Source organism: Periplaneta americana, chromosome 2, assembly GCF_040183065.1.
Source record: "Periplaneta americana isolate PAMFEO1 chromosome 2, P.americana_PAMFEO1_priV1, whole genome shotgun sequence".
Lineage (NCBI taxonomy): Eukaryota > Metazoa > Arthropoda > Insecta > Blattodea > Blattidae > Periplaneta > Periplaneta americana.
The window spans coordinates 136,689,662-136,713,744 of NC_091118.1; the positions used below are offsets into that span (position 1 = coordinate 136,689,662).

General features: G+C 35.4%; 1 protein-coding gene across 9 annotated transcripts; it reads right to left on the reverse strand.

The window, feature by feature from the left end:
• Nucleotides 1-9,292: 9,292 nt before the first annotated feature.
• On the reverse strand, nucleotides 9,293-24,076 carry Nup50 (nuclear pore complex protein Nup50). 9 transcript variants are annotated; one of them, XM_069818522.1, is made up of 6 exons: nucleotides 23,937-24,076; nucleotides 23,166-23,335; nucleotides 16,155-16,576; nucleotides 12,660-12,803; nucleotides 12,394-12,543; nucleotides 9,293-10,078 (listed from the first exon to the last, which is right to left on the reverse strand). In XM_069818522.1, the coding sequence occupies exons 2-6, from the start codon at nucleotides 23,322-23,324 to the stop codon at nucleotides 9,775-9,777; spliced, it is 1,179 nt and encodes a 392-aa protein (XP_069674623.1). In that variant the 5' UTR covers nucleotides 23,325-23,335; nucleotides 23,937-24,076; the 3' UTR covers nucleotides 9,293-9,774. The 9 variants fall into 9 exon arrangements, with proteins under 9 accessions (XP_069674623.1, XP_069674626.1, XP_069674620.1 ...); XM_069818525.1 differs by having other exon boundaries at nucleotides 23,166-23,332; nucleotides 23,937-24,065; XM_069818519.1 differs by lacking the exon at nucleotides 23,937-24,076 and adding an exon at nucleotides 23,747-23,890 and having other exon boundaries at nucleotides 23,166-23,332.
• Between the last annotated feature and the right edge of the window lie 7 nt (nucleotides 24,077-24,083).

The following is a 24,083-nucleotide window of genomic DNA, read 5'->3' on the forward strand; positions in this document are numbered from 1 at the left end:
CTTTTCTTTTCTTCCTATATAGGCTGAGTAGGAGTAGATTTTTTAAAGGTAGTTGCCCACATCTTGATACAGAAAAAAATACCTAATGCCTATTCCAACCGTTTCCTTAATAAAATTGAGAGTTTTACTTGGCACTTGCTAGTACTTTATTTTTTCTGAGAACAGTCTCCAAATTTTATGTAAGTAATGCACAACTGATTGCTAACACCTCCAGATGTTCCATCTTTCTGGACTCTGTTAGGTTTGCAATAGAAAGAATCCAATTTTTGAAGTGAGAGGTATGGATATTAGCTTCGATGATAAGCAAAGACGACTAAGGCTGAGATTATGATCAACATTCATTTGCATTACATTTCATTATGGTGAAGTTCGTTGAAGTTGACAAATACAAGCTCCATGTATCTGATTATGGTCATTGTTTGAATGAACAGACGCGGAAAGTGCTGATTCAACATTGTCAAGGTCTAGTTTTAACAAACGCAAAGAAACATAAGTTGAATATCATCCAGTTATGAATTAGAAGTGCAGCGATGTGCTGCTTTTGTTTTTATCTCATCTTTCATTGTAATGTTGCCATATTGCTACTGAAATATTAAATAAAATAATATTAATTTAAAATTTCGTAAATGAGTGACCATCTTTTTTATTGAATGTGTCAGGTCGCATGAAAAAAAAAAAATATATGGCATAAAACATATTTTTGTTTAATATTTCAGAATTCAAAATTAAAAATATAATAGGCAGCAAACATGAAACCATTCATAGCACTAATTCAAGCAATATATTGCATAGGTCTCTGTAGTGTAATGGTAAAGTCAAAGGCCGTGATGTAATTGAACCCAGGTTCGAATCCGAGATCAAGTGATTTTTTTTTTCTCTTTGTTAATTTAAATACGTTATTTTATTTTAACATGAAATAAAGGAGATTTTACTACATAAATAATATATCCGTAATTCGCACTAGTCCAGTTATTTAGTAGTCTATGGTTATTATTCATTCATTCAGTGTTCTGCCCAAGGGCAGGACTTTCACTGCAAACTCAGCTTTCTCCAGTCTTTCCTATTTTCTGCCTTCCTCTTTGTTTCCTCATACGATCCATGTATCTTAATGTCATCTATCATCTAATATCTTCTTCTGCCCTGAACTCTTCTTCCATTCATCATTCCTTCCAGTGCATCCTTCATGGTTATTATTATTATTATTATTATTACTTACTTACAAGGGATTTTAGAGAATCTGGAAGTTCATTGCCACCCTCACTTTATAATTATCATCATTCTATATTTTTCTGTCATAACATATTTTTCTAATTCCTGTATTTTATGTATGGTATTTCAAACAAAGTTACCATAAGATTCAGTGTTTGTCATGAACAGCTGACTGTCTGGCGTGTGCATTTCAGTACTCATTATGGCCAGCAGAGTGTTATAGTCAATCATAAAGGTGCGTACACACACAGCAAACGAACAATGAATGAATGATGAAGCAAAATTTTGTTGTTCATTCACTGTTCAGAGCAACGTACAAATCATCAGCAAATAGTCAGAGAATATTCGTGTTCACTGATTATCCGCAGTAATGGCAGATGAAGATATAATTATAGTAAGTGTAGCCATTGTTATTATACACAGTTTAACAAAAAAAAAAAAGTTAAGAAACAAAAGGCGATGGTGGCAGACGCCACTCTAAAAAGTCGCAATCTATATAGAGGCACTGACTTGCTTCATGATTTACATCGAATTGAATCAGGACAGTTTCACAACTTCTGTCGCATTTCAAAAACAAGACTTCGAAATATTACTGTGCAAAATAGGGCCATAAAATTTCCTCCACTCTATATACATAAATAAATTTGATAATAGCTTCTTCAGTCCACTCCAGTTTCGACATCCTGTTGGTGAAATTAAACCATCCACTGCATTCTGCTACGAACTGCAAACAAGTGGCAAATCCTGTCCACAACAAGTACGAACTTCTTTTGACGTAGTGACAAGTGATGGATCACTACCGAAAGCAAACCAAACAATTGGTTTGCCTTTGCTGCATAATCCACACGTTCCTATTTCAGTCAGCAAATGCATTCATTTATCTTCGTTTGCTACATGTGTACGCACCTTAATATACAACCTCTGAATGTTCGGCAGAAGTTCAACGTATGGATGAAAGTAACACAACCGTAAACGAACTTTGATTGTAATCCCAGCCTAACAAAGTTGAATTTTGATATGAACGAGAAATGACTCGTAATATAGTCGTATTACCTGTCATATCAGCTATAAATCTTCGACATGGACCTTTCAGCTTTCCTTCTCTGCAGAAAGAAATCATTCTGTTGCTTTTTATTATCGCTGTAAAGACACCTTTCTCCTGGGATGAATTTAAACTGTCCAATCTTATGTAATATCCAGTGACAAGTATCGTAACCACACAATCACTGAAATTATACATAAGAGTAGAAAATGGAAATTGGGAAGAAATTTCGTTTTCTCAAAATGATAAGCAGATGTGTATGACTCTCTTGTCTGCTAAATTCATGAAAATATTCCAGATTTTACACTTGTAATGAATGATGGTAATAGTAAATTTTTGGGATGTCACAAATGAACCGGAGAAAACTCCTATGTTGCCTGAACCTTAGGCTTGCACAACATAAGTTATAAATTCAGGGTAAAATGGGATTTGATCATGTGCCCACTAGCTATAGCTTAGCACTCTAGCACTGAGCCACCATAATGGACATTCGCAATTATAAGTTGGTGGCTATGCAGGCTAAACTTAGCAGCCATTTCATCTTCATTTTCAGCAGTTTACACGCCCTTCATTTACTTTCTGTGTCACTTGCTGTAGTGTTGAATGACATCGAAGTGACTTGGTCTACCACATTTCACTCTTGCAGTACATTATGAACTGCTGTTGCCTGGGCTATTCCACTTCCATTTGGTATCTTGGGAACTGTCAAGACTTTAATTACGCTGTCTCTGAACACTATCACAACAAATCTCAGTGATGTTTTGTGGCGACATTGAAGCTAACTGCGTAACCTCGAAATATTTATTAATTTTTACCAAGAAATGGTGTATCATTTGTTAATGTAAGAAGAGAACATTTTTAAGGGGCCCCGAGGAAATATTGTCCATATCACAGTTTGGAAGACTCCTTCCTCCAATAAAATTTAGAAAACAAAGCATTCGAATTTATCTATTCATTTAAGAGATATTAACTTGTAACACTATGTGGGCCACTTTTATATACTGTAAATGAGATTGTGGTGGTAGCAGTGGGTATAGCCAATATAAACAGGTTTTTAGTGAGATTTTTTTTATTGTAATTCGAACATATTCGTAATTTCCGTAGTTCCCTTACAAATTTATTTCACTAAGTAGGTATATTCTGACAAGAATAATATTGTGCCAAATCTAAAATGTCATCTCCAAGATACTAGTGTTCATAGCAGTCCTTAAGCGACACATTCCTCTGAGTGGTGGCATATGAGTAACACCAGGCAAATATTGTCCAGTATGTTGGAAGGCCAGGAGACTAATGGATTAACTTCAAAGACTGCCATTACAAACAATCATCTCCAAGATACTGTAAACCAATAAAGCTTTTCTTTCAGGGGACAACAGATCTTTCAAGAAAAGAAACAAAAAAACAAAGCAAGAAATTCAGAATTTAACCAGAACTAAAGTTAACATGGCAGACAGAGAAGTTGAAGTTAATCATAAATTAATTAAGATGATGGTGGATGGTAAAATTTGTAATGCGGTAACAGGTCGTGCATCACAAAAATATTATATAATTATGTGGTGCTGCACTTACTGGAAAACTTTGTTCAAGGTGTAACAACATTATGCTTTCGGATCAGTTTATATATATATATATATTCTATATTCATTCCTGTTCTACCAATTTCTTCAAATCTTTGGTGATACAATTGCTCTACCTCGACCAGTCATGATAAACTAGATGACCCCAATAGGAGGACCATTGGAAGAGGAAGACAATTATTGCTCTATGTCCTGAAGTTTGAAAATAGTATTCATATTTGCCATCTGCTGCTTGGCATCTACAAATTAATTCGACGGGGCTTAAAATTGGATGGTAAGGCAGTAACCTGAGCTTTGTGACCATTGTATGATAACTAGTTGATCATATAATATGGTTCATGTGCTGCCTTATGAGTTTTAATTATGTCAAACAATTTAGTTTTTTGATGAATTTTTATTAATTATGTCAAACAATTTAATTTTTTGATGAATTTTTATTCAACGTGATTTTTTGTATTAACCATGGTTTCATGCCACCCTACCCCATTATCTCTTGGCTTAGTTGCCTCATAAGTGATGCTTTGTATCACTTGTGAGGTTCACTTGTCTTCGGACAGCTGACTAAACATGTCATTTATCAAGAAGATGGAGTAGGCACAGTATCTATTACAGTATTGTGATATGATGCATTGTCAATAACTTGAATGGAATTGGAGAGTAAATTAAGAATTGACATTGCTCTGCGTCATTTCGTATAATTTTCTGTGATTTCTCCCAGTGAAAATCACGTGACTTGTATTGATTCGTAATGAGGAGAGCTTTCGGGACTAAACCCTACCTTCCACCTGTATCAACTATAAGAAGTCTCTCTTCTTTTGATACAGGTGCCAGACAAATGAAGTTACTGTCATCAGTCCGAGTTTTTGGGGTTATATGGTTGGTATGGTTGTACAGTATGTTTCGTCCGAATAAGAAATGATCTATTTTCATCTATGTATTTTTGAAGACACGTGAAGTAAGTTTCATGTTTACATCATACTGGTAATCATGCTTATCAATCAAAATTCCTCCGATAGATTTCGTTTTTACCCACCTAGAACCAAGACTTTTCATAATTCTTCTAGGCTTGTGCAACTTTCTTGAAAGTTAGTTTAGGCAACTAATTTCCTTATAGTTGGAACAAATCCCTTTTGAATGGTATGCCAAATAAAGCATCAAAATCGTCTATTCAGTCATTTTCTTGGAGACATTTGTTTCTATCTTGGAGTGTCAAATGAAGTCCCTGACTTGTATTTCTTTTGAGCTTTTAAAATTCTAAAAACTGAACATACTGTTAGCCCTGCCACTTTGCTAACCCTTTCTTGCACTTATAAAATTTCTGAGTACAGTAGAACCCCTATTTAACGTTTTTCTGGGGGATATATAATAATTATCCTTAAATGGAGATTAACATTAAATAAGAGTTTGCTATTTTAAAAAATTCTGAATACTTTTGCAAAAAAAAAAAAAACAATAAATTATGGATAATACTATGCAAAAACTGGAAAACCTTAAGGGGAAGCTAGGTGCCAATTAAGTCTTCGTGCCATCTTGTGATTTTTCACATTTGGATTTTTTTCATTTTTCCATGAGAGATAGTATTTTCCTTTTTGCAGCCATTGTTTTTAGTGATATGCAACAGTGAAAATAATTCCATCTCTTCATTGTTGTAAGTTGACAACTAAGCACTTCAGTGAGCACAGTGAAGACAAGAACCAACTGATGCTGTAAGTGGTTATGGTTACACAGGCATGCAGTTTCGTATAATAGCAGGGAGGGAGGGGGGATCATGTGGCCCACACCATTAACACGTGGTGGTGAGGCAGCAGCGTTGTCAAGTTACTATCTCTTCAAAAAAATTATATTAAAAAAAAAATTTAAGGACACTTCAACATAAAATAAGGATGTGACGGCAAAGAAAATAATGTTAAGTCGAATATAAAAATATATTGATTATATTTAATAATTATTGGGACCATGAAAATTTAATGTTAAATGTGGAAAAACGTTAACCCAATCACCTCGTTTGATGAGCTGTGGTCGCGCGAGATTTATCACTGCATCAAAACATCTAACTAAAACTATGGTTCTGCTACGGCAATCATTGTCCAGCATATGTTAGTGATCACTGCCAAGCGAACATTGGGTGAGCAGTTTCCTTTACAGTGAATATTGTCGTCTTTCCTATCGAAAGTATTAGGGCCAATGCCATCAGAAAATTAGATAGCTCCAAGTTTGGAAGCAATAATTCTGCTGAATCATTTAGCATTGGAGACTGGAGACAAGTTTAAGGCTTACTTTTCTAGAAAAGAAGAGCAAAATGGTATTAGTGAGATGCATTGTTCCATTTATGCCACTTTAAACAGAGATGTACCTTATTTAAATTATTTTCCAAGCGAGCTGTGTCAAAAATAATTACATCATTCATTCTAAATCACACCTCAGACTGCAATGGGCACATGAACGCTGTCACTGGCATGCTGAGTGGCAAAATGTGTTTACGGACGAGTCCCGCTTTAACTTGTCCTACAATGATGGCCGCATATGTGTTAGACGCTACCGTGGTGAACGCAATCTGAGAGCTTGCATTGTTGAGTGGCATAGCGGACAAACACCTAGTGTGATGGTTTGGGGCACCATTGGATACAATATGCCCTGAATACATAGGAGGTGTCCTATGTATTCAGGGCAATCTGAACAGCAACCGCTACATTAGGGACGTTTTAGATCCAAGGTACTGCCCCTCCTTCACGCAACTCCACATGCCATATTTCAGTAGGACAATGCCCGGCCACATGTGGCGAGGATTATGCACGCCTTCTTCAAAGAATGACTGGTATCACTGCTTCCCTGGCCTGCAAGTTCGCCAGACATGTCGCCCATCGAACGTGTCTGAGATTTGGTTGGTCGGCAACTTGTTCGTCATAGTCCTCCAGCACCCACTCATGATGCTCTGTGGATTCACAAACTGTGTGGAGGAAGATTTCTCAGGAACATATCCAGCCCCTCTTTGATTCCATGCCACGACGCTTAGAGGCTCTGATTGCAGTGCATGGAGCTTCACACCATAGTGAAATCTCACTGTCACAGATCAGGTACAGTTCTGTGATTCTAATCATTTGTGTGCTGTCATGTATTTAATCTGTGGTATCAATTTCATTTCAGTCACATGTATTCTTGGTGGTATCAATTTCATTTCAGTCACATGTATTCTTGGTGTTGCAATTTCCACAAACATTAGTGTACATTTCTGCTCTAACAACACTAAATTCAGTTTTTTTTATAAACACTCTAAAAATAGACACTAATTTAATTATTCTTTCTCTAATGTATTTGAATATACATGGAATTAACCTGTGTTGAACTACAGTACTTTACCAATCTTGCCTACAATTTCACCAACTTCCTTCCACAACATTTCCTTTTTATGGGTATTTCTGCATTTTGAACTCATATCGTACAGGACAGGATGATTGGAAACATGGTTAATTAAAGTTTCATCATTTATTTGTGAGGAATTGCTAAATACACGATGTTTTGCAGCCATATTTGTGATATCGTTTGTTTTCAATGATTGTTTGAACAACGATCATCGCTGTCAATTTGAAGCCAAGTCAATTCAGAGGGATGAACACCAGCGCAGATTGCTGCAGTCTGCGCTGAATGTTACATAAAGAAACCAGGACCATTATTTTACACATAGAGCTAATCAAGTGGCATTGTTTGCTTGACGATGATTGCCATAGGAGAACTATAGTTTAAGACATCTTAATCAGTAAACACAATCCATCTAGAGATAGAGTGGACCGTGGTGGCAGCAGTCTTGCACTGAGTGATAGTTCCTGCATCTACCACCATGTTAGCATTGCAGCTCACAGCAAGTTTTGTTGAGTTGTATCTGTTGCATATGAAGGACGGTTGTGCATGGCAGGAGTAAAATTGTTTGTTTGTGATAAGTTATTTATTTTTATGGTTGAGTATACCTTAGAACAACGTATTTTTCTGTATGATATGTATGAAATACTCTTCTGCAAGACAGTGTCGGACACACTTCTGTCGTAAATTTCCAGACGTTACAATTCCTAGCAGGACAACTGTTCATAACCTTGTGAATATAGTCAGGTGAACAAGATCTTTTTTGAACAAAAACAGAGTTCAAGAATGCCATGTGTTGACTGAAGAGAAACTAGATGAAATAGGAGCCAAGTTAGAAAAAGCACCCCAAAAATCACTGAAATTTTTAGTGCAAGAGACTGGCATTTCCAAATCGTCAGCTGCTGTGGCAACGGAACTTCGGAAACTTAAGCCATTTAAGGTGACTGTAGTTCATGTTTTACAACCATAAGGCACTATAAATAGAGTAAATTTTTGCAATTGGTTTCTGCAGTCCGTCCATGGAGGCTACGTGGACCCACTTTTAACCTTCTTCACAGATGAAGTGTGGTTTCAACTTAATGGTTACATTCCTACTCAGAACGATACTGGGCTACTGAAAATCCCCATATTATTCAAGAAGTTCCTCACCATGATAAAAAAATTGATGTGGTGCATAATAAATGCGAATAGAATTATCAGCCCCATATTTTTTTACACAACTGTTAATTCAGAAGTTTGCGTGACAAATCCGCACACATTACAAGAATTTAAGAACAGAAATCTTTTCGGAGATGTGTTTGCACTGAAGGTCATCATTTGCAACACCTATGTGATGCAGGTAAGCCAAGTATGTAGTATAGTACGGGAATGTCAGTTCTACTGCACGTGACTTGCCAGCTGTTTACATGTAAATCTGACAACGGTGCACTCACCCAGTCCAAGGCTGCCGTCGCTGCAGTCCATTCTATCTCTAGACACACACTGTGTATACTGTTGGCATAGCCTCTTATAAATTCTGCATTAAAATCTTGCATAGTTTTTTTTGTCATTTTTTTTTACAGCACACTGCACATTCATCCTCAATCAGGGTGCAGGAAAATTAAATATGAGTCCATTGGGTTAAATGGACGTTGCTTAAAATCAGGGTTCTATTGTAGAAAACTACTGTAAATTCTTTTTCTACACTTTGCTTCTTCTGTTACGAAATCATACATGTTGCTAACAATTTCACGGCTTTGCCACTCAATTTTCAAAACACATGAGACAATTTTATACCATATGTCAAGCACAAATATAAGACTGCAACACCTACTTCTCACTCCAAGATGACTACACTGACTACTGGACGCAGATCAGTGAATAAACATTTAATAATATCGACCATGTGTGTGTGTGTGTTTTCTTATAATCATTTATGTGGGGATGAGAGTTCTGCACCTCTGTTGTTTTGGAATGCAATAGGTAGGCTCTCACACTGAATAATTTCTGCAAGAACTTTCTTAAATTTGTTTAACCAAACAGTTTTCTTGAAAAGTCACTTTTATCATTTGACACTTGCGACAGGAAGAAAGAAAACAAATGTAACTTGCCTAATGTAAGGACTTGCAGATTATGGCATATTACTATTAAACATTTATTCATTATGTTACATTACATTCTTTCATACATCCCAGACAATTTTTCGTTGTAATCACCAGTTCTATCCAGAAATAAGGCATAAAACAGCTTTAATTATATATATTTGAGGGTACGAAAGGCTCCAGACTGAGTAAGTGAACACCCTTGGGATGACAAAAATCTTTTTTGATTTGAAAATGGAGAATTAAAAAGTCTTCAGTTACTTCAAATATTGAGTTATATTCTCGCCAATAGCACAAAGTAGGCACAACAGATCTTGTGAAAATGTTCATTAGTGCCTCTAAGTTGCAATACTGCAGGCTGATGAAATATGTTCAAAAATTTTATCTCACAGTACTAATTGTGATTAACCTATTTCAGACGTTTAGCTCTCTAATTGAAAGTTCGGAGCAGGAAGAAAATTACATTGTACCTGGAGATGTTAACACTTGTTTTAAGTTACACTCAGAATGTCTACTTGATGTATTGTTTGAGCTTCTCTAATGCTTCATCTGCATCAGCACTTGTCTTAAATCTGAGGAGAACAGGTATTGGTGGTGGCTTGGTTTCTGGAGTTGGCACACAAGCAATCATTACATTGTTCACACCCATCCGCTGAACAGGCATTCCGGCAGATAACAAAGTGTTGACCAGCAAGTTTCCTAAACTTGTATCAGCCCTTACAATGAGTTGAGTCTTCTCTTCCACGGGCTTCAGGTACAAGGTTCCTACTCCTCGCTCTTGGAATGACGAATCTTTCTTAACAAATACTTTGCACCTGAAAGAAAATAATGCCAAAATACAATTTTATTTAGTATCTGACAGAGCCAATCATTTGCCAAAGACAAATATATCTCCGATTAAAACATGTAAAAATTTACAATTTACCCGAAATTATTTTAACAATTCAAAAGGCCCATAAATGTCTGCATATCAGTAAAAATACTGTAAGTTGATAAAGATGACAGTAATGTTCAGAAGATTCATGGGCACGTAAGTTACAGATCATTGTCAACAAGCATAGTTAAAATAGTTTATTGAACTTCACTTTGGTTTTTGAAACCTGTGAAAAGCAAAAAAAACAACAATGTCGATAGAGGTTACACAGACGAATTTAGTTAAAAGTAATCCATACAATGTTTACAGACATCACTATTAATATGTACTTAATTCTGCTTTCAAGTGTAGTTGTCAGCATCTCTACAATCATATGACAAAAATGAATTGACGAGTATATAGTGATTTTGAAGATTCTTGTGATTTATTTAGCATTCGTAGCCTGTTCAGTCGATGTTTGGGAATAAAATGTATCAAACTATGTAGACAATGTAAAGAATATGATTACGGTACACTAAAACAAAGACATGAGTATAAATTAATAAGAGGAGTAAAAAATTTGTTTCTCTGGCACTTCACGCTATTAAAATTCCCACTTTCAGTTCTTGCAGATTCAGTTTGCCATAATTTTAACTGACATACACTGACAGGCAAAAAAAAGTGGAACACTTAAAATAAATTACATTTCTTCTATATAATTAGGGACCAAAGAATTCTCTTCTCATTTTTAAGATGTTTAACACATTAACTGAACTGTTTGTGAAAATAAATTGAGGATATGACCATCTTTTGGGCAGTTATTGCACCCTAATCTCCAAAATACTTATCTTTATGATTTTTGAGAGTAGTGCAATAAAAGCTTTTAAGGTTTATAACCTTGTGGCACCCTTATTGATGATCTATGAATATCAGAAAACATTTTGAACCATTCAATAAAATTTTAGTCAGTTATTCATGTGCTGTAGTGAGTAAAACATGCCTCTTGGACGTGAAGATGTCGCAAGGGCAGTTGCTTTGGTGGAAGATGGACGTAGCCTTCGTTATGTAGCTTGGATCATCGGAGCATTGCTCGGTAGCATTCACCGTGCAATGCAATGTTATAGGGAACTTGGAACATACGACAGGAGACTGCGATCAAGCTGTAGAAGGAGTACAAGTGCCAAGGATGACAGATTTCTCTCTGCAACTTCTGCGTGATCGCCATACCACAGCAATACAGGCAAGAAATCAACTGGAAAATGTCAGGCATGTGAAAATGAGTGAGCAGACAGTGAGTAGGGGTTTGTAGAGCTAATCTTCTGTACAGAAGACCTGCATATGGACCCCAACTCGAGCCACGGCATAGGGAAGCGCACTGTCATTTTGTGAGGCAGCACCAGAAATGGACTCAGAGCAGTGGGCCTCTGTCCTCTTCACTGATGAGAGCCGCTTTAACCGAGGTCTGCTGATGGACGAGAAAGGGTATGGAGAAGGCCTGGAAAGAGGTACTTGCTTTGGGGGTGGCACAATAATGGTATGGGCTGACATCAACACTCTAGCCCGCTCTGAGCTCGTGTTCATTGATTGTGGGACCTCAGTCCACAAAGGTACATCAAAAAGATCCTATACCTCTTCTTGTGTTGTGCAGTACCTACAGGAAGTAGGGATACGAACCCTAGACTGGCCAGCTCGTAGTCCCGACGTAAATCCTATTGAGCATGTGTGGGATATGCTTGGAAGGAATGTCCAATGGCTTGACATCACACCTTGACGCAGTTCAGAGCAAATTTCTGGAGGAGTGGGATCTCATCCCCCAAGAGGCCCTCCAACGCTTACAGGCTGTTATAGATGCCAGAGGTGGAAATAACAGTTTTTTAATGATTAGTGACCTCAAGAGGTATAGTGTAAACATTAACTTTCTCTTCATTGGCCTTAAATTGACAAAATCGTAATGCAAGGTAATTTCAAAATTTCAAGATTTGCGAAAGTTACAGAAAATTGTGAGTTATATGCATGTTGCTATTAATGTTTCAGTATTTTCTATAATGAAATGTTTTTTTCATAAAATGATCATAAATATTTTAAGGGAAATAATTTTTAATTGTAATAAATTAAGATTTTTATAAAAATGTGAAGTGTTTCACTTTTTCGCTGGTCAGTGTATTTTAATAAGCTGGAGAAAATGACTTACAAGAAGTCCACCCTTGTGAAATGATCTGATGCTCAGACACCAGAGTGACATGCTATTTTGCTAGTTTTGTGACAAAAACACAATACCTCTTGGAATATACAGCTCCTTCCTCCACAACCAATTTGAATTCCGCTTTTGGTGGTTGCTCTTCATCTTCCTCACCTGATGCTTTACCATCATCTGCTTTAGTGTCAGGCTTTGTTACATTGCTGAATGTAAATGGTTGGGAACTAGAACTTAAGAATATTACAAAAATAAATATAACAGTAATGGTTAAGTTACAACTACTATATAAATGAAGTTAACAAAATGCTGCGCAACTATTAGTATGTTTTTACAAATAAAAGTATACCTTCCAAAAGTAAATCCTGCTGTTAGGTTAGAACCAGTTGATGCACCAGAACCGAAGTTGAAAGTTGTTGCATTGCTTCCAAAACTAGTAGTAGTGAAAGGATTCAACTTTCGGACCTCTGTAGTGCTAGTGCCTTCTGAATCACTGTAGAAAAGTGAACAATATTCAGTTAAGCTTTCCATTTTTGTAATTAACCTGTTGTCAGCTCAAATGGCTGGAAAGGTATAAAGTTCCTAATATGTATTATACAGTACATTAGTGATGAAAAAGACTACATTGTCAGCTAACAAGGCAAGCATTTCCTCGTGGGATGATGATGATGATGATGATGTGATAATTGAAAATTGGTGGGATAACAGGGAAAATTAGACTACCTCGAGGAAAGAGTCTCTGAAAATAATTACCAGTAGATGTCTCTCCCCAGTTTTCAGTATAAAGTTGTATTTAATTCCCCAGTTTTCAGTATAAAGTTGTATTTAATTCCCCAATTTTCAGTATAAAGTTGTATTTAATTCTACAATCTAAGTACACCAATCAATAATCTTAAACTTTTTTCTATAATATATATGGCATCGTAAAATGTACTGACATAATTACTTATATTTAAGTCACCAAAACATCTATAACAAAGAAACAATCAAATCTGATAACTAAAGAACATACTTAAAAACAAGCAGGCAAATTAAGTCTCCAGAGAACCCTTCGAATATGTATGGTTTAACAGAAAAAGTGTAGTCCTCTCTTTTCAGAAACCAACCTTCCTTGATACAATTGTTCTATATGCAATAAAACTGCTTTTAAATTTACTTCTGGGTAAGGTGCCTCTACTGAACATCTAATTCTTTCATCAATAAAATTTGTTCACATCTTTGCATGCATAAAGAAAATTTTCCATTGCAAAATACTTTAATGACCGTTTCTTTCATTTCATACACAAATACCAGTAGCTTGGTATCTTTTATTAACAAGTTCCACTGCTGAAATCTAGAACTCAATAGTTCTGCCTTCCAAGTACTCTGAAAGATTTAAACTTCTAAATTATTATAGTTTTGCCTGCTGTAGGAGATAAGATGCTCTATCATGTTTGGAAATGAAAGATACAATCAGATATCACGGAACTGTATCTGTGTCCTGGGACTCTTGTCTTCTGGAACAGTAGAATTTTCCCACGGGACAGATTGGAAATCGAAAGTTCAGGCAATAGTGACATGAGCCTCATGATTGATAAGAGGTTAGAATATTCAATTTTATTTCTCGACGTATTGTTTACCTCCCTTGCCAATAAAATAATTTTACATAAAATGTTGTACAATATACACAAGGCACCCAACTTTTGTTATGCCCATATACTTGTACTTAACATAAAAATAATAGATAGATAGAACATCAGTGTAATTTAGAGGTTGGCAAGCAAGAGTGCTTAGGCACGGGTTAAATTCCACTTGGACCCCATCACTTGTTTTATTTTTTCCCCAATTGTAATGCAAATGTCAGGTAAACTCATGATGAATCCTCGGACTCATCTTGCTAATGGCAATTCAACCAATGTTAGATAACCTCGTATATATAACAATTTGATGACGGTTTTTAAATACATGATGCTGATCGCATTTCATTTTTATACAATTTCACTATTACAGCAGAACAAAATATTTAACGTGCACTGTCACTTCCCTCCAAGTTTCACAAACGACACTAACCCCTAAAATGAATATTTCTGGTCTCAAAAGATCGTACCTATGGGGTTTCTTTCTCATAACTGATATTATTCTCTGTGCAGTCTTTTAATAAGATAATAAAGTATTATTCACCTTGGAACTCAGCTCTATCTTGTCTGTAAAAGTAAAAATTTTTTTCAATATGTAATAACTAAAAGGAACTGAAGAATCAAACCCAGCGCAATATTGGCCAGTTTTTTATATGTACTATACAATGAAATATCTATTAAAAATATTACGTGTCAGAACTTTTTCAATGTCCCATTTGGGTAATTATGTTACTGTTATGACAAAGCCGATAAAATATAAACATAATATTTTCGAAGTTTGGTATGCCTTGTATATAAGCATATGATGGGTATGACAGATAGATACATAGGAAGTTTGTCTTTGTATGGTCAAGGATAGAATCAGTGACAGGTTTGGTTTGTTCAAATTTTTTTTGTAGATAGGTACACAAATAGAAGTATAATTTGTGTTAACTTGTGAAATGGAAGTTTTTATATTTTTTTTATTTTCGTAAAAATTATCCTTTTTTTTTTTTTAATATAGCGATTTCTGAGCTCTGGAATTCGTAATGTTTTATTTGGTTTTAGAAATTTAAACTATGTTTTTTACAATTTTTCAGTAATTTTCGTTTCTGAAAAACTATGAAATACGGTCGTGTTTGAAAGAAAAATTAAGGAAAGGCCATCATGACTGGCTCCAGTTTCATCCACATTTGTAATCAGTTAAGAGAAAATAGTTTTTTCTTATGTGATGGAAGTCTTGTTGACTAGTTCTACAGTAGAACCTCTATTATCCATGGTAATGAAGGGGGTGAATCGAGCGGTTAATCGAAAAAATGGGATAATCCATACCATAAAATATTTTCATAAATTAAGTGCATAATACGTATAGTTTCGTAATTTCCTCCATGGTGTATGTTTAACATACTAGATAGTGAATCAGAAGTTCAGTAATTTAAGTCTCGTCAACTATGAGTTTTTAAAGGCCAAGGAAATTCCTTGTGATGGCTATCAGCAGAAAAATTGGAACAGTATAGGTCTCATGTTGTGGATTTACATACTTTATACACTTTGACCTTATTTTTTATTAAATCGTACACAGTTGTGCCAATCTCATATTCTGATGAGAGACTAGTTACGGTTTTCCTTTTTCCAAACTGCTCAATTATTTGAATTATTTGCATTTTTTTTTTTTTGATACTTAACAGACACGTTTTCTCTTTGACACTCATGAAAAACATTTTGTATAGAAGTTACACACTACGGCCACTGGAACAGTAGGACAAGGACTGAATGGTGCACAGTTCTGCTATAAATTGTGCGGAAGTTCTTGATGTCATTTCTTTGACAGCAGGTAGTGACTACTTTACAAGTTGGGAAAGCACTCAAAAGTAACTTCCTATTGGTAGCAGCAGTAGCAATACTGTGTAAGGGCTTGTAATAACGCATTTAGAAAAAATACGTATTAATGTAAGGTACTGTACAGTACTACATGCTTTTTCTGCAGCAGAAAAAAAAGTTGGATAATCCGCTGATTGGTTAATAGAATAACAGATAATCGGGGCTCTACTGTACTTACCATTAAGTACCAACCATAAAATTTAAAACATTTTTCTCCAGCATATAAAATTAAGCTCATAATCACACCAATTTTCAGCCTAAAACTTTAAATCTATAAATTAATTGTTATGCTTAACTACAAAATAAAATTAATTTTATGTTAACATGTTCCTACTGATTATGTAACATCAAGATAAAGGCTCACATACCTCTCGGTCACACTGTTGCTCCCTGTGGTTGAGGTTGGAACAGATTTTTCTGGCGATTTTGACCTGGGTTCCGTAGTTTCTGTTTTATCCTTCAATTGTCTTTTAGCCTCTTTTTCGTCAATTTCAGCTAGATAACGCTCGTAATCTTTAAAAATGGGGGTTAGGATACAGAAGGGGTTGCTGTCAACATGAGATTTGATCCACTGCGACACACACTGATTCAAACCCTTCAGACTGGAGTAGTATTCTGGAGACTTGCTGTCTGTGTCTTTATTATCAGAGTCTTTATTTGATGAGCCATTTGTCTCACTTGATTTCTTAGGATTTGCCAAGAAACCAAATGTTGATGTTGTTGGGGTTGAATTACTGGATGTTGCTTTGAAACCCCCAAAAGAAGCAAACGGGCTCTTGGATGCCACATTCTGAAATGATTATTTTAATTGTTTAAAGAAATATATATTAGAATTAGAATTTAATTATGAATGTCATAATCATAAGCAATATGCAGTCTGACCTCTCATATTTGAGACAGGGTACCAGACAGGAATATCGCAAAGTGGTACTGTATTTTATATTCATTTAATAGTTACTTAATATTGATAAACGTATTTTCTTATGTGGAGAGAGTGGTTTTCAGGTGCTAATTGTAATACTGCACTAGGTCATGAAATACTATGATCTAAGTGCTATGTCATTTTCGTCTTGGGAATATTATAGCCTATTTTTTGTCTTTATGTGATGCTTAGGGGGCAGATGTTGATGAAAAGTCATCTTCTTATTTTTCACATTAGGACGATGCCTAATAATATAGAAATCCTTTCTATGTTAATATAATCGTAAAAAAGTAATTTCTTATATTGCATTTTTTTCAAGTTTTTGAACTAACAGGTCATTTTTATATTTTTTTTTCGGCATTTTTGGTCATTTGAAGTACTTTTAGATCATTTGGAATGCATTTTACTTTCTTCTTTACCAATAGGTCTGTTAAATCATTTTCTAACCAAATAGGTCAGTAGTAATTACCTACTGAATAAGTGAATAACAGTGAAGTTTGTGTTTTATAGTTTGGAACAAACTCTAAAGTTCATCCCTCATTCCACTGAAGGCTTCACTTCACACAACGGAAGTAATATAAAATGCTTGACAACAGCTTAGTTTAAGTGAGGACTTTGACTGCTACTGTTGTTCTGTCAGAACGAGAGTGTCCTTAGAATTTATGTTTGCAAGGGGGGAAACTTTCACAATGTTCTGGATAGGACGTTGTTTCCTCAACATGGTTCGGAAGAAATGTACTACAGTAATAGACAGTATTTTTAGCACAAAGATTGCGCCCAAAATTTATTTGGTCATTCACACTCCCTCATCTGGAAGATTTTGTAACAAAAGTGAAGCGCGGAAGGAAGAGGAGATGGAGAATGAAGGCACTGACATGGACCACCCCTGATTGAAACACAATGTAAACCCCCATTAAAATCTATAATTTTCCCTTAAAACTCTCATTTTGTTGCATGTTCTTTTCCTTTATCTTAACCAAATTCCAGGAAGTTGCCCCTCTTTCTGAGATTTGCAGGACAGTCATTGAAACAAGGTGACTAATTTTTAAAAAGTTGTGGTGCGAGTATGGTGAATAATATTTAAATGTCATTTTCTTTCGATTTTATGCCATTTTTCCATTAGTTTAAGAACATTTTAATGATCATTTTTAGTAGTTTTTTAGGTCATCAACATCCGCCCCCTAGTGATGCTGTATAGATACAGGATTAAAAATGGGCCGCGTCTTGGTAGCAGTCCTCCTCTATGTAGGCAACAAGCTTCGCAAGACTGTCCACAAGTAGCATACATTTAGGTGCTCTTGTCCACCGCACATGCGCAATACGTTGTATCTGGAACTTAAATTAGGTGGCCCAAATTTTGTTTCTGGATCTGTACTTATATTGTAACAATCAGGTTATTTTATATCCTAGTGCATGATATTAGCTTACGTACCTTTCTGCTTTCAGTGTTGCATTGGCATTTTTTGTCAGTGTGTTGATTATGTTCATAATGGAGACGACAATACATAGATCGCCAGCTCATGGCATCAATGATTGTAGTTTCACCAATATAGACTTACAATGCTAGGTTATTACTAGGACAGATATTAGTGAAAGGTTCATAATGTTCATAATGGAGACGACAATACATAGATCGCCAGCTCATGATGTCAATGATTGTAGTTTCACCAATACAGACTTACAATGCTAGGTTATTACTAGGACAGATATTAGTGAAAGGTAAGGGCTTAGTAAAGGCTGATATCAGAGACAGGTTAGGGGTTTTTGAAGGATATGTGTTAACACATTTATTAACTCAGTGTTGTTTATGCTCTTTCAACTTGTCTTTTAATATGTTTGATGGTACTTCAAGATGACTGTTTGGTGCACTTTCTATTTTTACGTTCATGCACATTAATTTCTTATGCTACCTGATGATCCCGGATAAAGAGAAAGTACTTGTAGCCACTACTTGTTTTTACATGCTATTCACTTATTGAATGATTCATAATAAATAGACAGTCAAATGAAGGTTCTTTTTATCATTTATTTGCTCATCTCGAAAGTTGGCAAAACTGTCTCGTGAATTAGGAAGGCTAGTCTTTCATTCTACTGGTTTCAGCTAAGTTGTGTTTGATTGTCGCTGATATGCTGTGCTGCATTTTGTAGGGAACATGACACAATGAAAAAGGTAAGTGGTTTGTTTTATATTCTTGTTACTTTTCCATTGTCATTGGCACTTCTATCCTTTTATTTAGAGATCCCCTAACTCAATGGTGTTAAGAAATTTGATGAAATAGAATTCGCTGGTCCAGTGTAGCCAGGAACATTCTTGTTTTACCATATGGTTACACTAGTCTTTCATGAGTACATTTTTCCTTATGACTGAATTATTTTGCTTATCAGGTTTTCTGCACAAGAGATAATGGAAATTCTGGAAAATAGTCAACTGGATAGGAAGTTTCAATAGGATTGAGCCTCCTGAAGTACATGATCAGTCTGATGAAGATTCTGCCGATGAAGACAATGGTGGCCTAGTGGATAACCTTACTGGTCAACAACTAAGAGCACATGCAGAGGCCGTTTTAATATCTGGAGAGAGAATTGGAGGAGATAACGAATTAGAGGAGAAAAACGAAAAAAGTGCTCATCGAGAAGATAGAAGACAAACACGTAAGTGGACAAAAACTGACATTGTAAATAGATGTGTGTTATTTCCAATCCCTGACTATTGTGAGTTCAGAGGAAAATCATGTCTTGAATTAGTAGAACTATTTTTGAATTATGAAGTGATATATATTGTAGAAGAGACAAACAAATATGCGCTCTTCAAACACTTTCCAGATGCTAAAGTGACCTCGAAAGAAATGAGGTGTTTTCTGGGAATATTAGCATTTTCTGGTTATAATAAGCTGCCAAGTAAGAAAGATTTTTGGGACTGTAATGAAGATATGAGAAATCATATGGTGTGCAAGAAATGAGAAGGGATAGATTTATTCAAATTATGTATTGCTTGCACTGCGCAGGCAGTACATCATTGAACAAACAAGCCAAAATGAGGAAGTTGAGGCCACTTACAGTATGATTCTGTTGAAGAACACTTTCATTACAAATTTCAAACCTAATGATAACTCAATTTTGATGAAAGTATGATTGAATATTTTGTCGTCATGGTTGCAAGCAATGCATAAGGAATAAGCCAATACGTTTTGGATACAAGTTTTGGTGTCTCAATACCAAAAATGGATATCTAATAGGTTTCAAAATTTATCAGGACAAAATTCCAAACACACATGTGAATTACGAGACAAAGTATGGAAAGCCAGTGTTGCAGATGACAGATTTTCCTCAAGAACTAAAGGCTTTGCCTTTCGACTTATACTTTGACAATCTTTTCACTGGAATTCCTGTTCTAAGTCATCTGAAGGAATTGGAATATGGTGGTACTGGAACTATAAGGCAAAATCGCATACCTAAGGACTGCCCAATGCAGAATCTGGAAACTTTGAAAAAAACTAAGTGGAGAACATAAGACTACACTTACAATAATAATGAAGTGTTACTGGCAATATAGATGGACAATTCAGTAGTAACTGTAGCCTCAACAGTACATGTAATCAATCCAATAACATCAGCTGATCGGTATTCATGCTCAGAAAAAAAAAAAAAAAAGAGAGAGAGGTTCAAATCTAATCACAATGTACAATAAATACATGGGAGGAATTGACCTAATGAATGCAAATGTAGGGACATATTGAATCAGAATAAGAGGTAAGAAATAATGGTGACCTGTATTCGGTTGGATGATGGACACTGCAATTCACAATGCCTGGCTTCTCATGAGAGGACTGGATCTAACATTTCTCATCTGAACTTCAGAAGGGAAATTGCGCAAACATATCTTCGATGTTACCAAAATATTCGTAAAGGGTCGAGGACACCCTTCAAGCTCCAAATCTGGTGGATACATTCTTGCTGATGTGAGATTTAATTGAATACGTCATTTCATTGAACCTGTGCCAGGAAATAAAAGGGGAGGTGTGCAGGTGCATTCTGCTCAAGTGTAAGTCGCACACAATGCAAGAAATGTGAAGTTGGACTATGTGTATCATGTTTTATGGCTTTCCACCTGAAGTAAGAATAATTTGTTTAGAAAAAAAAAACTTTTTCTTACAGTTCATATTTATTTTCATAAAATTTACATGCATAGGACTTGTGTGACCATATGGTCATGGCCTGTAACTAATATATTACATTGTTAGAAATAAAAAAAAAAAAGATTGTTTTGGTTACATTACGAAGTGTTTGTACCAGTGGTGGTTCATGCCTAAAATGATAAGGGGTTCACTACTTTTATGATATTACATAGTTTTCCAACAATTTAAACAACATCTCATTTCTGAAAAATTAAAAAAAAAAATATATATATATACTACAGTTCTTATGAGCAATAGATTCCTCATGCTTCTTAATTTTCTGTGTCAAATGACTTAAATCTGACACACCAGTGCATGTCCAGCTCGTATCTTTACCCTTAGCAAATAGCAGGCACAGGAAACAAAATAATTTATTTGTAGATTTATAACTGCAAATCCAGCTGTTTCATGTATTTTTACATCAAAAGCCCTGTCAAGCTTCTTTATTTTACACTTATCTTCCAAAATTAAAACTTTTAATCAGCGCATGCACATGTCTCCCATGCAGCATTTCCCCCTTACCTTTCGCCCCACCAAGTCCAGAAGCTCGCTCCGTGAGGTTCAGAGAAGAAATTGAATCTCATAAGCATGTATTTGATCTCTGCGATTCATAGGTTTTCGTATGACAAAAATACATCAGAGCCACAAGTAAACTTATTAAAAATGATATGCGTAAATTATAAATGAATTTAATTATTTAAACAAATTGTTTTTCCTTAAATTTTCCTGGTGGTTCTCTAAACAATTGAATCCATAGGACACACTGCCACTGGTTTGTACTAAATTATTATTTAAAAAATGTGAAGATAAAAAATTCCGTCCTTAATGGGTTAAGTGTACCTATATTATTTTTAGCAATTTAGTCAGTGTCGTCACACTGCTTTTCCAACCAAGTGCACTTTATGTTGTACTAAAATGTATAACTTCTGACAGTGGTGGGGTCCCAAATTCAAATTTGGGTAATTGTGAAGATCCACTCCACCATCGATTTTCAATTTTTTTTTTTCTGAAAACCCCCAATTTTTACCGAGATGACCTAAGCTGACCTGACCTAACCAATCTAAATTTCGACTTAGGCATCGATCTGACAAACACATCAATCTCTCTTACCTTAATTGTCAGATCAGGTTAGGTCATCTTGCTACTTTTTTTTCTCAAGTTCTTTTGAAAAAGAAGGGTAAAAATTGGGGGTTTTCAGAAAAAAAATCTAAAATCCATGGTGAAGTGGATCTCCACAGTTACCCAAATTTGAAATATAGATACAACATTAAATGACAGACAAAAGATATTATTTAGAACAAAATCCAATGCGGGAATTTTCTATAATTAAAAACATTTGACGATATGTGTCAGAGGAAGAACAATTGTTTGTATGCAATGAAGGGGGAAAAGAACTGGACACCCTACCCCGTTATCTCCTGGCCTAGTTGCCTCATAAGTGGTGGTATCACTTGGTTCAGACCTGTCTTCAGACAGTTGACTAAACAACAAGGTCAACCATGACATTTGAAAAACTAGTAACATACTCATGCAACTTATCATTGGAAAGGGTATGAAACCAGCTTTCTAACAGTTTTTAATCAACTACTTACACCTAATAGGTCCCAAGTTAGAGTAATGTTCATACCACAAGTCGTAAAGCAATTATGAAAAATGTTTAAACTTTGCAACAGCAATGTTAAAAATGCACATGTAGCGTAGACCAGACAAAATTTCATTAAAATTTTAAAGGATCGAGTTGTGAGCTGCGTTGATTTGATATGGAATGACCCAGGAGAGAATATAAGGAAAAGCATGTTTATTTAAATTTTTCGATGCAAAAAATTTTTCTATCGTAGCCTATTTTGTCACATTTTTTCTCGAAAATGGGTAATCTCTCTGCAATAAAATATGGGGTGTTTCATTATTATAGCATGTACTAGTATCCATTGCTTTCAGTGACATTTTGTCACTACTCATGTATGGTACCGCACCCTATATTTTTTGCACTAGCTGACCATGAGGTATTTGGAAACAGCACGGTAATGCAATTGCACTATTTAAGTAGACTTTATTTACAGTACTGAAGAAATTGTTAATTTATAGCAGAATATCCTGAGAAAACCTTTCCAATACCATCCTTGTCCACTTGGACCTGCCGAAATTTGACCTAGAGCAATAAGTAGGCCCTACTTAATAGGTTATGTTAGACCTAATTGTAACACAACTTTCGAGTTTGCATTTATTTTGAACTAGGCCTAATAATGTATCGTGCAACCCTCATAAAGAATACTTATACTCACATTTTCTGGAGTACCAACAGATCTTCGTTTGGCTGCTTTAATTATGCGATTCTGCATAACATCCGGAGCAGCTTTTCGGAATGTTCCAGCTTCTTCTGGCGCTTCTTTTTCGTTCCAGTTGTCATGGTTTAGCTCTGAAGTTGCATTTCGTTTAGCCATTTCAAAATCTACTACAAGAAAGTGATATTATTTTAAATCTCAATTCTTTAATAACTTATGGGCTATGAACCGAGTGAAACATAACCTTTCTGCTACTGGTTAAGCACCGATGTCTAAATTACAGAAACAAATTCAAGACCATAGCCCGTTAACCACTCAGAGAGCACGGTATTTCATGTATATTTATTTCTAGGCTTCTAGATATCTTAATATCAAACAAGAGATGAAAATAAGTTGGTGTCAATGGGTTAGGAACATAGTAGCATACTTATTTTGTAACTTATATTTTTCACTCAACTGTAAATACAGCATTTAATTGTTGAAACGTTCTTCGATGGTTCTATACTTACTTTACTATCAGAATATATAAGTATATAATGAGAAAACAAACACAATTTCTTTCATATTGTGATGTACAGTACCTACTCCTGGATTAGTCTGTTTCCGCCGATTTTCTATTCGACATTTCTGTAATTTATTCTGACGTACTACCGCCTAAACACATGTGTATTGAGGTTCTATAAAATGTAGTTCTTTTATCACGCTAAAATAATATTGTTACTACTTTTGCCATGACGTTTAAAGGTTACTATATGTCTACACATTACTTACTTTATTACTTCCTATAGACTCAATTGTGTGAAAGATTTGCTAATATGCAGTATTTTTAGTTGAAAACTAGGCCAGCGCAAGAATGAAGCGCGATTTGGCATTTGCTTTTTTTTTACGCTATTGGACACCACCACTGCCACCTTCAGA

Excerpts from the sequence above, each read along its gene's own strand:
- Nup50 (XM_069818522.1), bottom strand. The coding sequence starts at position 23,324 with ATGGCTAAACGAAATGCAACTTCAGAGCTAAACCATGACAACTGGAAC. Across the intron at positions 16,577-23,165 it reads CTGTTGGTACTCCAGAAAAT|AATGTGGCATCCAAGAGCCC; the intron begins GTGAGTATAAGT and ends TAATCATTTCAG. Across the intron at positions 12,804-16,154 it reads AGCAACAGTGTGACCGAGAG|TGATTCAGAAGGCACTAGCA; the intron begins GTATGTGAGCCT and ends ACTTTTCTACAG.